This window comes from Microtus ochrogaster, unplaced genomic scaffold, assembly GCF_000317375.1.
Source record: "Microtus ochrogaster isolate Prairie Vole_2 unplaced genomic scaffold, MicOch1.0 UNK69, whole genome shotgun sequence".
Taxonomy (NCBI): domain Eukaryota; kingdom Metazoa; phylum Chordata; class Mammalia; order Rodentia; family Cricetidae; genus Microtus; species Microtus ochrogaster.
This window is the reverse complement of record NW_004949167.1, coordinates 1,672,861-1,688,693: the sequence shown is the minus strand read 5'-3', so window position 1 is coordinate 1,688,693 and position 15,833 is coordinate 1,672,861. Positions and strand designations below refer to the sequence as shown.

The following is a 15,833-nucleotide window of genomic DNA, read 5'->3' as shown; positions in this document are numbered from 1 at the left end:
ATGCTGTGAGTAGTCACACTGGGTGAGATGGGCTTATGCAAAGGGACATAGGGGAGAACTCATAGGCTGGGAAGGTCAGGCGGGGAGAACATGTATAAGGATACTATGTGTCCTCCTGTCAGTACTCAGTCAGGTGAGAGTCTGATCTGCCTAAAAGCCCAGTCTTGCCAGAAGAGTTCCTAAAACAGGAGCCCTTTGGCGAGAGCACGTGCAAATGACACGTCTAGAGAGTGGAGATGGGGTATGTACAGGACCTCCTGTTTCTGGAGGCTGAACTAATCTGGCAGGGGGGTGGGGATTCTGAGGACCAAGAAGGTACTGACAGAAGTGTAAGGGACAGCCTTTGGTTGGAGGTGTGAACAATTCCAAGGGGGCTTGGGTTCTGGGGCTGGGGCTAGGTCAGGCTGTAGGCTGTGTAGCTGGCCACCTGTGCCAGGGTTTCTCAGTCTTGGTACTGTAAACTTTGTGGACGGGTGATCCTTTTCTCATGGGGATGGCCTGATGTAGGATGTCTCACAGTATCGCAGGTTTCTTCCATTAAAACTAGAAATGCTTACCTCCATCCCCAATCCTAATGTCTCCAGACATTACCTCATGTCCTGTGGCAGGGCAGGGTCACCCGGGATTGAGAACCACTAGTTTGTGTCACCTCTTGTGATTTCACTAAACTGTACAACCTGGAAACCTAGGGAGAGTCTTGGGGAAAGATTTACATCAGTGGATCACTTGAACCCGGTTCTGAAGCCGAGTGAGTGTCTGGGGCAAGAGAAAGGCATCTTTCACAGTAGAGACAATACTGGGTATAGAGGCCCCAAGGCAACAAAGTTGGTGAACATTAATCTGAGGGGTCCCTCCTCATACCCCCTGGGGAAAGACCTAAAGACTTAGAGTTGTGGCCGTAGAAGGAACCTAAGTTGGCCCTTTTTGATTTTTGTTTTGTTTCTGTTTCTTAAAACTAGGCCCCTGTTAGGTCCTTGACTGCCACTCCCAGGAATTTTGACACCCCTGGTTTCCCCTTTGACTCCTCAGAGAGTCAAACACTGAGAGCTATAAATGGGACCTCAGCATAGCTAAAGGATCCCCAGTACTCGAGTGGGAGGGAGTGTTGTTCCTGGCTGTTCACCGAGACTCTGGCCTCCTGGCTAGAGGAGGTAGGGCAGTCTCAGGCTCCTCCCTGCCAGCCAGCTCTGCTGGGCTGGGGTCGAGGCTGAGGCTCTGATTTATTCCTGTCATAATCCAGTGGTTGGTTTGGTGAAAGTTGGAAACACGTTGGTTTTCCCTTCCCAAGTGTGACAAGGCCTATTTCCGCCTCCGCAGCCACTGCTGCAGTACCACACGGTAAACTGTCCAGGACATGACAAAAGGGCCCAGTGGCAGCTAACCGAGCTGCCACCACAGGTTAGAAGATGAACAGCTCTTGGCTCTCCCTGCCCAGCATGCATTTTGTTGCTTAAGTCTTGGCTGAGCACACCCTGGAACCCTGGATGCCCCTTCTTCTGCCCTTGTCCATATTTGGTCTCCAATCTCCTGGGAGCCAGGGTCCTGGCCTGAAGAGGAGCAGTGGGCAAGGCTAGAGGAACAGGTGGTATTTGGAGTCTAATTAATATCTGGGAATAATAACTCATGCCCACGGGAAACAAATCAATCTGTGTTTGCATATTCATGAGGGGGTCTTGAGAATGATCCCAGCTGTTTTCCATCCGGGAACCCCTTGGCCCTGGCATCACATGGTCTCTTGGGGGCCCTCTTTGGCCCTGGCAGGGATGGTTAGGGTGGACCTCATGGAAATGACACACATTTTCCATGACACACATACATGAGTCCTGTGGCTTGATGTTGTGCCTGCTGATCCCTTTCTCCTCAGAGCAGCGATTCCCAGGCTCTTTGGTTTCACACACAGTTCAGCTTCCAAAAGTGCTTAGGGCCAGACAGGGGCTTAGCAGTTCTTTATTTTGCCAAGTAAGGACATTATTAAAAAAAAAAAAAAAAAAAAAAAACAACTTCTATCTGCTGTCCCCATCACTTCATACAAGAAAGGACATTTTAGCACCAAGGACAAAATTTGAGAATAAAGGACATTTCTTCCTAAGAAAGGGCAGTTGGCAGCTTTTCAGTGGGTAGCGAAGAAAAAAAGATATATCAAAGCCATTCTGAACGTAGAAAAATTACACTCAATTATATCCTATAATATCATATGCCACGTAATTGTTTTCCTGCCCAAGTGTGTCAGCTTGGTAGAACCGATGGCCTGCAGTGCAATTCAGAGATGAGCTTGAGTTCCCAACTATTTGGGCTTTGGTTTTTCTCTGAACTGAACAAGGCCCAGACTCACCCATCCGTGCTGGTGGAGTGCGTATCTGTTCTAAGAGCTGCCGTATTGGATGGGTGCACAAGGTCCATGGCCGTCCAGCAAGGCAAACTTGATCTGCAGGGGACCTGAAGACCAGGGTGTGGGCAGAAGCAACATCTAGACTCAAGCCCAGGCTTGGGACTTCTAACGAGGGAGGAGGCCCTGGAGCTGGGAGCAGCCTGACTGCCCGACAGCAGGGGCAGGCGCTGTGCCCATAGTCCAGGGGTGGGAGCAACTTGCTCACACCAGGAGCTGCTGGGAGGGAGAGGCCAGGTTTGGAAGACTGTGGTTGCCAGAGCGGTTCCCTGAGATTGTGCCCGTGTTTGTGTGTGTCCCTGGGCTCTCCTGGTGTTTCCTTTGTCCCTGTGTCTAGGGATCACTGGAGCAGCTCTCTTGGGAGGGAATGCCTATATTTTCAACTTAAAAAGAAACAGTTTTAACATTTTTCTGTGCGTGAGTGTTTTGCCCGCTCGTATGTCTGTAAACTGTGTGTGTGTCTGGTGTCCACAGAGGCCAGAGGAAGGCATTGGATCCTCTGGATCTGAAGTTACAGTCATGAGCTGCCATATGGGTGCTGGGAATCCATTGTAGGTCCTCTGGAAGCCAGTGCCCTGAACTCAGCCATCTCTCCAGACCCCTATTTTCAGTACTTCTGACTTCTTCCTACTCTGTGGATCTGAACAAAGTCTTTGAACATTCTGCTCACCTAGACGGGAGTCTTGGTCCCCAAGTAAGGTCCACTGGTTTTTACTACACTGGTGATTAGGTTCAGAGGCCAGAATTTCACTTGTGGGAATGAGACACTGGTGGCTTTATTGAGTGGAGCTTTGTTCCCCTTTCTTTACTAGTGACACCCCTCCCCCCGTCAGTGACAGAGTTACACCTCTATGGCCGTGTGCTGGGGAGTTACATCCCTGTAATGCCCTTATCAGGCAGCTCTACCCACAGATGTCTGTACCCTCTGTGTATACCCACGTGATGTCTGGACCAGACGCTGTTTCCATGTCTGCACCTGGGAGTTACCGTGCTGTGATTGCTATACCACAGCTACGGGGATTAAAGCTCTGTAATTGTACTGAGGAGTTCTGCCCCACGGTGACTGTGCTGTGCATTTTTGTACCTTGTAACATCTATCCTGTTTCATCCCTCTGTGTCCATACCTGGGAGATGTGCCCCATGGTACTTGTACTGAAGATTATGTCCATATGGTGTCTGCATTGGGGGGGGGGGGGGGGGTGGGGGGGGGGGAGAGGATGTGCCTGGAATGGTGGAGCACGGACGTTAAACTCTCTGACTTTGTGATGTCTCACCCACGAGACCTGCCTAGGCCACTCTGCCTGACCTGTGGGGTGACACACCTGTGAACTGTACCCTGGGTATCTGTACCAGAGCTAGAGTCCTGTCTGAGAACTATGTCCCCATGGTAACCTGGTCAGGCAGTTCACCACCTGTTGTCTTGATAGCCATACTAAGATAACCATGGTGCTGTGACGAACAAGTCCAGATAGGACCCCCATCCTGACATGGGCCTGTTGCGAACTGTACCTCCTCAGCCCTGAGATCAGCAGAACCCACAGCCTGGAATAAGTAGTGCTGGACACCACACCATCTCCTTTTAGCTTTATTGCTTTTGCTGCTTCATTCTCACTGTTCCCAGGACAGGGAACCTCTCTCCTTCCCTGTGTCTTAGCCCCTGCCTCACTTCACAGTGCCACCTGCTTTCTCCACCTTTGCTCACCTGCTGCTCATTCGCCTCATGATCTTTGTCCTAAGTTCAGATAAGGGTTCAAGTTCCAGGAAGGAGCAGAACCATGTATGGACTCCATCCCTTCAGTTCATCTGTCCTCTCAATGTGAAAATTCTCTTAGCACTATGGGGCCCCAGAGTGTGTCCACTGTCCCTCCCCCATTATACCCTGTTGCGTTTTCAGAGCATGGGTGAAGGCCTGGCCATGTGCCAGGGCCTTCTATGTGGCACTGTGAACACTGCTGCGTGTTACCTGAAGTCCCCAGGCAAGGAACATGGGAAAGAGACCTTTAGAGGCTCGCCCCCAGGACTGATGTGTCTGCAGTAGACAGTGTGGCCACTGAGTGGCTTCAACAGCTAGCTGCAGAGTGGAAAAGATCTGTAGCCAGGAGAGCAGGCAGGGTCTTGAAGGCTTCAGCTAGCCCCAAGCACAGCCATCCCCTTCTGCTTTGGATACCTGGAACAAGGGAAGAGGGAGGAAGCGTGGATATTGAATCTTAGAGTCTAGCATTCCAATTCTCAGTCACTGAGGCCTCCTCATAGTTTGTCTTTGGGGTATAAAGTGCCATGGGAATTGGGTAGGTTGAGGGTGGCCAGGCAGGGCAACCATAACTTGTAGAGAGCAGTCCTGGCGAGCCCTGACGGGTTGTGGCTTTGGCTGTGAGCCTCTGACAACGTGGAATCAACTGCTGCTGAGTCTGTATTCTGGGGCCTGTGCTGTGTGTGTTGGGCTCTGGCCCCTTGCTTCCCAAGGAAGAGCATCAGGATGCCACAGGGACTGTGTAAATCTGCCCGGCTGCTTTCAGTTCATATCTCGGTCTTTGGGTCCCAATCTGTGTGTATCTTTGACTCCATTTCCCTGTGCCCATCCCCTTAATGGTGTGAGTTGGGAACTCAGTATCTGGAATGGACCAGCCCTGTGCTAGTTTCTAACTAGCTATATGTTCCTTTTTCTGGGGGTTAGAGAATGCCCTGACAGCCTCTGTACTCTTTCTATAGGGTGGGTTGCCCCTCAGCACTGGGGAAGGAACTTGGCTGACAATTGCACAGTCCAGGCTGAGACTGTTGCAGTTAGCTCTGAATGGCTGGTGAGGATGAGTGGGGGCCAAGAGGCAGCCTGGGTAGGAGGGACTCAAGTGGATACCAGCTAATTGGCTCTGCCCTTCTCTCCCTTACAGGTGGATTGTCTTGGGCTGTGGCTGGCTGTGGAGTTAGAGCCCTGGAAGGCCTCAGAGCCAGCCCCAGGGAGGATGATGGTGCCCCTTGTGCCTGCACTCGTGATGCTTGGTTTGATGGCAGGTGCTCATGGCGACAGTAAGTCTGACTCCTCATCATACAGATAGGCCGGGGTGAAAAGCGGCATACCCTCTAGCAGGTTTCTAGAATGGAATACAGGACTGGGCCCTAGGACAGAGAAACAGGGTGACCAGACAGCTACCCCTCTAGTCCTTCTGTCATAGAGACCCCCATTGGGAAAGCCCCCTTCTAAGGGGTACCTGTTCCTTCTGTTGCCTCTGAACATCCTGTGGAGCACATGGGTATCCCCTAGGCTCTGCAGAACCGGGAATGTCTTAAGTGTTTTATGGAATTGGGGAGCCGTGTCTTGGATTGTGTGAATTGTGTAGACATGTGCTCTGTCCACATTGCAGATCTCTGTAGAAGGCCTCATGTAGAAGGAAGCATGAACAGCAGACCAGATGTGTCCCCAGGTCCAGGGAGGGCTCAGAGCTGAGTTATCTAGATTCTTCCCTTTTCCTAGGGACCTTCAAGGCAAAGGGCACCCTTCCCTGAGCCAGGCCCGCAGTCCCTGGAAAATGGGGAAGATTGGCAGGAAGGAGACAGAGATGGGAAAGGAAAATAAGTGTTTGTGTGTTGGGGGACAATTTGTCCCCTACCCAAGTCCAACTCTGAACTTTGGTCTCTTCCCTGCTGCTGCCCTTCCCCCTGCCTGGCACCATAAGACTGGCCATAGCCCGCCCTGTCACCATGGTTACCACTGCTTGGTTACTGGTGGGAGGCGGAGCACAGGACAGGCTTAGCCAATCTGCAGGCTGGGGGGAGGGGCAAGGTTTTAGCTGAGGTCCCTTGGGGGGAAGGGGCTATTCCCAGCCTGTCCTGAACCCAGAGGCAGTCCAGGGCCAACCTGAGGGGTCAGGCCCCAGGGCAGCAGGCCATACGGATCCCTCTATCTCCTCCAAGTCTCTAGACAAGAGCCTCGTCCACCAAAGCGCTCTCTCTTAATGGCTCATTAATAATTCAGGAGCCAGTCATAGAAGGGGTGGCCCTGGAGCACCCCTCCCTTTGTCCTCAGAGGCTGGGCCCTGGGTAGGGTAGAATGGGAGGGAGAGTTCCCACTCATTGGAGAGTAGCCAAGGTGGTTCAGGGTTGGGGGCCTAGAGGACAAGTCAGGTGGAGAACTTTAGAAAAGGGAATGGGGGTGATCCTCAGCCTGGCTGGGGCTGAGGGCGAGGACATGGAGCTACAGGGACAGGCAGGAGTGACACGCTAGGTTGGTGAGAAAGTGAGCACTGGCCTGAGGTCGTCAGTGGCCCTCGGACATTGAAGGACTGTTCACCCTTCCCGCAGTCCTCAGACAGTCTCAGGGCCCCAGACGGCTGGGGAGGCCATGGCACTGAGTTGAGAAAGTGTGGCCTGAGAGAATAGCTGCCTTCCTCCTGCCTCTGACCCAGCACGCCCCAGCCTGCACCCCTCAGCCCCACCCTCCTGTCTGCCTCCAGTTTTCTCTCTCTAACTGGCATTACCACCCACCTGGTCACCAAGTCAGGAACCTGGGCCTCCTCCCAACTCCCTCCCTTTTATCATACATGTAATCCATCTCCAAGTTCTGTGGCCTCCACCTTCTGAGTGTCTTTGGAATGCATCCACTTTGCTCTCCCCAGCACCTTCTGCCAAGCCTCCTTTAGCTTCTGCCTGAGCTTTAGCATGCTCAGTCTTCTGCTGGTTCTCTGCCTCCAGTCCGTTCCTTCTACCCTGTCCTGTATTCCACGGTGAGGTTGCATTAAGATACTCAGTTTTTTTTTAAATTTATTTATTTATTTATTGAGGATTTCTGCCTCCCCGCCACCGCCTCCCATTTCCCTCCCCCTCCCCCGATCAAGTCCCTCTCCCTCATCAGCTTGAAGAGCCATCAGGGTTAAGATACTCAGTTTAAACTCCCCTCTAGCCCTTCCTTTTCCCACTGCCTTTGGGGTCAGGGTTAGTATCTTGCTGTCTGCTAACTTACCCTTCACTGCCTGTCCACCCGCAACCGGCCGTGCTCTGACCTCTCAGCGTGCACCGCTCTCTGTGTCCAGGTTCTTCGTTCTTCCTATTTCCTCTGCTTGAAACACTCGTTCACTGTCAGGCGTGGTGACACGGGCCTGTAATCCTGGTACTTGAGGGGTGGAGGCAGGAGAATTAGGAGTTCTAGATTATTTTGGCTACCCGGTAAACTGAAGACAAGCCTGGGCTACTTGACACTCTGTCTCCAGAAACAAACAAAGGCTTGGGGGCGAGGCATTTTCTAGGCTCTTTGTCCGATCAGATCTGACTCAGCTGACAGTTTCCAAGAGCAGAGTGGGTCACACTCTGGTCTCTGCACTCCTCATAGTGTGCTGTGGTGGCATTTTGCCCTAGGTCTGTCTGCCCTGGCAGGCTGGGAGTCTTGGGAGTTTAGACATTTCAGGGTCTGCAGGGGGCGGGGAATAAGAAAAAAGGTTAGAACAGGCCTGACCTCTGTAGGACTTGGGGAGGAGTGAGGTGGAGCTGCCTTAGGGGCAGATTTCCAGGAACCTTCCTGCTGGTTCCTTAGTAATTCAGTTACAGAGACCAAGCAGGTGCTTGGAGGTGGGAACCCGGTGAAGAAGCCTCTGCCAAGGGTGGCCCTCCAGGTGCTGTGCCAGGCCAAGGGCCGTGGGCCAGACATCAGCTAGGAGCCGTGGTGAGTCAGCCTCGGGTCAGAGTCTGCTCTCCCAGCCTGCCGTTGAGTGACACTCACTTTTGAATCTCTCCCCACCATGGCCAGGCCTGGATTGAACTTCCAAAACTTCTCACTAGGGCCAAGCAGCCAGACACAGACAGGGCTGCTGCAGAAGGCAGGGCGGCTGCCCCCAGAGAATTGACGACCAGAGCAGTGAAGCGCAGAGCAGACAAATGTGTTTCTATAGGCCTCTTAACAAGACAAATGAACGGGGGCCCTGGCCTCAGAGGGGAGTGGAGAGAAGCAGGATAGAGAAGCAGCTGCCAAGAGTTAGCCTGGAGGCCTAGCGTCATTGCCTGGTCAGCTCCAGTGGAAATCTGGGTACTAAGGCATGCTTGTTTACATGGATGCTCACTTCTGAAACCTCACCCAGTGTCTCCCTAGGGTTTTGTGTCTTCTTGATGGGGGGAGGATGTGGATATGGGGATAGAGGTGGTCTTGGTCCAGCCCTCAGGCAGAGGTTTCTGCTGGTCTCGTGTGTGTTAGGTGCTTGGATAGAAAGAATCCACTCAGACCTGTCATAGGACAGAACCCACCGAGCTGGGCACAGGTCTGAGAGCTTGACAGAAGAGCAGGAGCGGGTTGGGCAGCACTGGCACAGGCAGTGGCCTGAATATCTCGGGAGGGTTCCTGGAATAGAGAGCTCCTTACGTTGAGTGGGCATTTGCTAACATAGAGTATTGCCCAACGAAGAAATGAGACTGGCAGGGAGAAAGAGTCCCCGGGCTTCTAAGCGTAGGAGAAAGCCAGAGTGAGACCTTCAGATAGCATGGGACAGCCGCAGGACCCCAGATCAGGTGCAAGTGGGGTCCTGGTCATGGCCACGTTATTTGCAAGCCACTGGAGTTCATAGGCACCTGATAGGTAGCTCAAGAGATGGGTGGTGTACAGCGGATGCAGGTACAGGTGAGCCAGAGCCTGAAGACTATGCGTTTCTCCTCCTTCAGAGCCCCTGACATTGGTGCACGGCAGGGCCCTCCCCCTTGTGCTTATGGGTGGCCTGTCTAGACCCTGCCCTCTGGAGCTTCCTGCACAAGTGCTTTCTCTAAGCCTGTTTTCCTATTGCACAACAGGAGTAATCACTCCTACCTGTAAAGGTTAACTGAGGTCACGTGGGCCAGGCACCTGGCACCTATTAAGTGCTCCCCCTGTTGAGTGCCTCCTAGAAGTAGGATTGCCCTTGAGTGGACTGGGCCGGGGAAGGTTGCCAGGAGCAGTCACAGGAGCTCATTAATGGGTCCCCAGCTCGCTGGCCACTCAGGGCCTGGGAAACCACCTCTCCGACAAACAACTCCCCTGCCCTCACGGCCCTTCACTGCTGTGTGTGCTTCTCCTTCCTTTCGTGTGCAGTGCTGTTTATGAGCCTGTGTATATGCGCCCCTCAGGGGAGGCACAAAATAGCAATCAGTCTCCCTGTGGAGGAGCCTTGGAGGTGGCCCAGTTTAGCTGTCCCTGGAGCTGCATGCCTGCAGCCTCTCTAAGGGGCATGCTCCCCTCGTCCGAGCCAGTCCCTTCCTGGTCACTTTCTCTCATCTACAGGGTCAGGTGTTGACATGTAAAGACTGTCCCAGGATATCCCACTGTGAGTAACTGCCCACAGGGCTGGGCGACACAGGACGTGACTGTGACACAAAGCTTGCCCTAGCATGTTCACAGGTACCCTGCTTTCTGGACTCACAAGTTCTCATCACAGACCAGCACAATGGCTCAGCAAGTAAAGGCCCTCAGCACCAGGCCAGAGTTCATTTGAGTCTCTGGAGTCCGTGTGATGGAGGAGAGAACTGACTCCCTAGTGTGCACCATGGAGCACGTGCACACGCATTCTCACACACACACACGCACGCACGCACGCACGCACAAATAAAATTTGCAATTTTTTTTTTTTGCAGAACAGAAGAAATGTTCTGTTTATACTCATCACCAGTTGATCAGGCCCAGGGCAGAGTGGTTACAGGTTTTGCCTGCCTGGCACCCCAGCTGACAGTGTGAGGTAGGCCAGGCTTCCACTCTCTGGAAGAGGGGCTGATGAGGAGTGCACGGCGCACTCAGAGGCCGGCCTGGATGGTGAGTAAGTGCACCAGGGCCCAAGCTAAAGTCTCAGTGTAGTGCCTGACCTGGCAAGTGAATACAAGATACTTGTTAAAAAAAGGAAAAAGCTTGCCGAGCGGTGGTGGCGCACGCCTTTAATCCCAGCACTTGGGAGGCAGAGGCAGGTGTATCTCTGTGAGTTCGATGCCAGCCTGGTCTACAAGAGCTAGTTCTAGGACAGGCCGTAAGGTTACAGAGAAACCCTGTCTCGAAAAACCAAAAAATAAAAAAAATTTAAAAAAAGAATAAAAGAAAAGGGAAAAGGCTGAATTTAGAGTGGCCAGCAGGGGCAAATTTGGGGAGACAGTGTAGAGACAAGGTTTGACTGTGCTCCCAGAACATCTCCTGAGGAACAAGAAGTCCTGGGTCTGCCTAGGACTCTAGAATAAGGGGCAAGTGTCTCTAGAACTCTGTGAGGGTCCCCTTGGTACAAAACAAAGCAAGGCCTGGCCATAGAGGGGGGCCCCAACCCTGGGTAGCATGGGATTGGAGCAGCACTGCCTATCTGATCCTGGGCAGCACCCTGGTGCTTGTCCAGCCTCCATAGGGAGAGGAGTAGTTCCACCTCCCTGATGGCCCCAGGACTTGGGCACAGTCCAGCTCCACACAGCTTCCAGGCCTGTTCCTCCTGGCTGCTCATGATCTACCTGGCTCACCTGCCCAGCCTCTCTGCTCTTTGTTTGGCTCCGGAGGCCCCTCCCCTCCCCACCCAACCCCAGCACACTCCTAGTCTTTCTGGTTCTTCGTGTTCTCGTCTGGTTTCACTGTAGACACGTTGAGGCAGGACCTGGAGGGGCACTTCTTCCCTGGGTTTCTCTCTTGCCTGGAGGGAAAGTGTATGCGGGAGGCCCCAGTCTCTACCCCCCCCACCCCCGCATTCCTTCCTCTTCCATTTTTTTTCTCCGTTTTGCACCCCTGGGTGTCAGGAACTGCATCAGACAGTGGGATAGTGCAGGAGACAGGACAGACGTGGGATCTGCCCTGTCCAGGGTTAGGGTCTGTTTGGGAAGCAGCTAATAAACACCAAAGAGGTGGAAAGTTGTAGTCTCGTGTGCATGCTGAAACAGCACACTGTGGGAGGCAGAGAGCTTAGAACCATGGACTAAGCTAATGGGGCAGGTGGGTAGGGGCATGGGATGGGTATCTGAGGAGATGATGTTTAAAGGTGACTTAAGTAAGAGTTTAGTGTGTAAAGGGGTAGTCTAAGAGGTTCTTAGGAGAAGATGCAGCTTATGCAAAGGCCCTGAGGCTGCAGGGAGCATTGCTTATTCTGGACTCTAAAGCCAGGAGCATGGTTAGGTCAGACCTGGCAGGGCTTTGTCTACTGTGATAGGAGTTTGCTTTGGCTTTTTTGGGGGGAAAGAGCAGGGGGAGGAGGCCTTTGAGGAGGTTTGATCAGGAGGAGGCTGTTCTCTGGCTTCTGAATAGAGAAAAGAGGAGGTGGGGTGGGGTGGCACAGGCAGGGACATCAGCTTGTTCAGTCAGCAAGTTGTCCCATGGAGGGAAAATGGTGCTCTAAGGTGGTGGCAGTGCAGATGGGCTAGGAGCTACCGTAGGGTGGGAGATGAGAGGTGACCATAGTGGAGAGGCAGAGTCCTGTCAGACAAGTACAGCCAACAGTGACAGGCTCTGCCACCACTCTTGACAAGGCCCCCAGTAGTCTGTGAACTGTGTCGGGTGTCTTGGTTAGTATTTACTGGCTGTGTGACTGAGATCACATGACTTGGTCTCGCAGCCTATGAAGTAGAGGCACTGATTGTAAAAGAGGAAGTGAGATAAAGTACCTGGTGCAGAGTGGGTGCTTTTCTGCCAGGGCTCCACAGGGGGCCTGACCTCCTGGGCACCGAGCAGGCAATCTGAAAGGCTCCTTCCCAAGGCACTAGCTTTCCTGGAACTGTTCATTGGCTTGATTAATAGGAAATGGATCCCCTGTCAGGATTAACGAGGCATTGCTACGTCTCAATGAGCCCAGTTTCTCGGGGCGTTTGACCCTGGGTGGTGGGACTTGAAGGGATAAGAGGCTGTGGGTCAGCCCTGGCATGTAAACCAGGGTGTGGCAGGGCCTTGTCTGAGCTCCTTTCCTCCTCTGGAGTAGGAACTCAGGAGCTACCCATGCTGTGGGAAGGCAGTCGCCAAGCCAGTGGGGGCAGGGGTGGGAGGGGCAGTTAGAGGAAAGCATCCCTCTGGGAAGCCATCCAGAACCTCTCAGGAGCTGGAATGTCCAGGCCTTTGGGGTGGTGGAATGTGGGGTGAGGGGGAAGAAGGAGTCCTGGGGTCTGCCTAAGGCTTTGGGTAGATGGGAAGTCTTTAGGAGAGTCTGGGGCTCCTCCCAGAAAAAAGTTCTACAGTACATTTTTTGTTTTTTCTTTTCCTGGAGCTTGGAATCTCAATCAGAAGCAGGAGGCACATGGAGGCAAGGACCCCCCCACACTCTGTTCTCTGCCAGCTGTGTCACATCGGACAAATACCTTGACCTCCCTACACCTCGATTTTCTCTGTAAACAGTAATTATAGCACCCACCTCCTCAGCTTCAAAGAGTTAAGGGTTCAGCTCTTTAAACAGGGCTGGCTCTTACTAAGCACTATATAAAAGTTAGGTATTATTACTGTTTTCATTAGTCTTTCTTGCCCCTTGCCCCCAAGGACTCCTACCTGCAGCGTTAGATCATGCCTGATGTGACCATGCCACCATGATTTAGTGTCTCTCTCTCTCTCTTCCAGGCAAACCTGTCTTTGTTAAGGTCCCCGAGGACCAGATTGGGCTGTCGGGAGGGGTGGCCTCCTTCGTGTGCCAGGCCACAGGGGAACCCAAGCCTCGAATCACATGGATGAAGAAGGGGAAGAAAGTCAGCTCCCAGCGCTTTGAGGTTTGTCCTTGGCTGGCTGGGAGGACTGGGTAGGCTTTAGGGTTGGCCTGCTCTCTGTGTGGTCATTCTCTTGTTCCTCCTAATCTCCCTCAGGGGCCTTTTGGGGATGTGAGGAAAAGCGTCTCCAGTAGGTCCCCACATGTCTAACAGGTATGACCACATCTGTCCTGTAACAGGTAATTGAGTTTGACGATGGAGCAGGGTCAGTGCTGCGGATCCAGCCATTACGAGTGCAGCGGGACGAAGCCATTTATGAGTGCACAGCCACGAACAGTCTAGGCGAGATCAACACAAGCGCCAAGCTCTCGGTGCTTGAAGGTACGTGCTGAGAGGGCCAGGCATGGTGGCCTTGCTGGGCTGAGCATGGCCGTCCTGGGGTGGGTGAGAGTCAGTGCTGACCAGGCCTGGATCGCTAGCCTGCACTGAAGCCAGCTGTGTGCTGAGCTGGGTCAGACTAGAGGGGAGGTGCGGCAGCTGTGCAGCCCTGGGGCTATGTGGCTGTGGCAGTGAAGCCTGGCAGTTGGTGTCAGCGTCTTCCTGGTGCCCAGATCAAGGAGTTGGGTTCTGTGTGCGAGTATTTGTGTCTTTTCCTCATCTGGGGGCTCGCTCATTCATTCACTCATACACTTTCCCTGAACTGCCACGAAGCCCAGAATCTCACTTAATGTGTGCCACCCTCATGCAGTGTCCAGTAAATTCTGTAAGGAATGGGGACACTTGGCTTCTAGGCCTTTGCTAGGGCCCAGGGTGTACGGGGAAACTCCGTCCAGGACTCTGAGTGGTCCATGGGAGGCTTTTCGAGTGACGGTTGGAGAACTGGAGAGCACGGAGGAGGAGAGCCTTCAGTGGGCCTGGAGGATCGGGCTGAGACGCAAACCCTTCCTTAAGACGTAGAAAAACCACAAATAGGGCGGGAAGTGACACGATTAAACCCTAACCACAGTGGCTGCATGAATCTGCACGTGCGTCTTCAAAATACCGCATTGATTGGCGCTTTCTTTTTTAAATGCAATACCAGTATCTGTTCACTGCTAAAAAACTGCGTCTAGGATAGAGCATAGGGAGAAGTAATGATCTCTTGCCGTCCTACCTCTACTGCTATTGGCTAGTTATTGGTAGCCCATTTTCGGTGTGTATGATTTGTATATGTGTGTCCATATATTTGTTCCATGACTTTGGATCTTGTTTTGATTTTTCCCATGTTAGAGGACTAACTCAGCTTTTCAGACAAACTCGCTCGCTATTGGGATAGCCCAGCTGCCTGGGGTGCTCTAGGAATCCACCTATCTCTACCTGCCTTTCCTAGCCCCAGGGTTCCAGGCACTCAACCGCCATACCTAGCCTCTCACTCGGGTGCAAGGAAACTGAACTCAAGTCTTCTGCTTGCTCAGGAGGTGCTTTACTGAGTCATCTCCCCAGCCATTGCTTCAAAAAACATACTGTGAACATTTTCCTTGTCATTAAATATTCTTCTGCCTCATTATTTTTAATGGCTGTGGGTAAGCTGTTACATGGAAGCACCCTAATTTATTTAGCTGTTCCCTTTTTGTTGGGTGTATATGTTCCCAGCTTTCAGCCTTTGTAAGCCGAGTGCTATACATGTCCTTAAAGATAATGTCGCTTAGCCGATCATTCTGTATACTAGGTTCATGGAGGAATTGCTAAAGTCAAAGGGCACATGCATTTTTAAGCTTCTGATATTTCTAGAAGATTATATCGGTTTATATTAGCAGAGAGCGCAGAAGAGAGCCTCTTCCCTGCACATCTCCACCAGCAGTGGAAATTACCATTAAAAAAATCTTTGCCAAGTTAATAGGCAAAAAAATGGCATCTCAATTTAATTTGCATTTCTTTGATTACAAGAGCAGTTGAACATCTTTTCACATTGGCCATTTTTACGCTTTGACTTTATCCCTTCACACGCATCCATTCAGTAATTCTTGCATCTGTGTGTCTTGTGTGCGTCAGTGGGTTCTCACAGAGCTGTTTTAGACCCTCCCCTGTAGATGAGCCATAGATGACAATGGTTAAGACAGGGACCCTGGACTGGTAACTCTGCCTCTGAGCCTCGTTTGTTCCGTCTTGGAGCCAGGATGCAGTACCCACTGTCCAAGCTAGTGTGGCGCTTTAATTACAGTATAAAGTGTGTCCCAGGATTTCAGTGTGAGTGGACTTAGACACTTGAGCTGCTGCCACTTGGTGTCATCTGGGTTGTATTAGCCCCACTGTCCGTTCCATCTGGGGAGCGAGAGCCCAGACAGCCGGCGCTGGGATGAAATCATTGGTTCTAAAGTTCCTTCCTGACATTTCTGACCGACATTTCTCCAATTTTGTGACCCAGGAAAAGTATTTCTGTCCCAAACTTGAACCCGTTGGCATCTGCCCCAGCAGAGCCATGTGCCCTGCCTGGCATCTGAGTGGAGGTCTGGGAGACTGGAGCTGTGGCCCCTGTGGCATCTTCTGGGGCTCTCCGGCTGGGGAGCGGTCTCCTTGTGAGAATGGAAAGCTAGCTCCTCCCAGATATCCCCACTGCCCTGGCAACTTCATGCCTTAGGGTCTAAGGCCTGGGGAAGAGGACTCCCACTTGCAGAGGGTTGCCATTAGGAACGGCCTTGCTAGTCAAGAGTTTCTTTTCATGGATTAGGAGTTATTCACTATTATGTGGTGTTGGAGATGGAACCCAGTACAGGACACGTACTTTTATCCCAGTCTTGGGCTTGAGAATGTATATTTATAAACCTGTGGGAACTGGAAGGTGTCTGGAGTGTGGGACAAGTCTCTACTGCAATAGAACGGTTGGAAT

At 52.3% G+C, this 15,833-nt stretch overlaps 1 protein-coding gene across 13 annotated transcripts in view; it reads left to right on the top strand.

Moving 5' to 3' along the window:
• Positions 1-15,833, top strand: part of Ptprf (protein tyrosine phosphatase, receptor type F) — a 74,435-nt gene that overhangs the window by 1,812 nt on the left and 56,790 nt on the right. For all 13 annotated transcript variants that reach the window (XM_013354787.2, XM_026777495.1, XM_026777493.1 and 10 more), the window contains exons 2-4: positions 5,275-5,410; positions 12,885-13,030; positions 13,207-13,348. In XM_013354787.2, coding sequence (XP_013210241.1) covers positions 5,347-5,410; positions 12,885-13,030; positions 13,207-13,348 — 352 coding nt within the window. In that variant the 5' untranslated portion in view covers positions 5,275-5,346. The remainder of the gene's footprint in view (positions 1-5,274; positions 5,411-12,884; positions 13,031-13,206; positions 13,349-15,833) is intronic.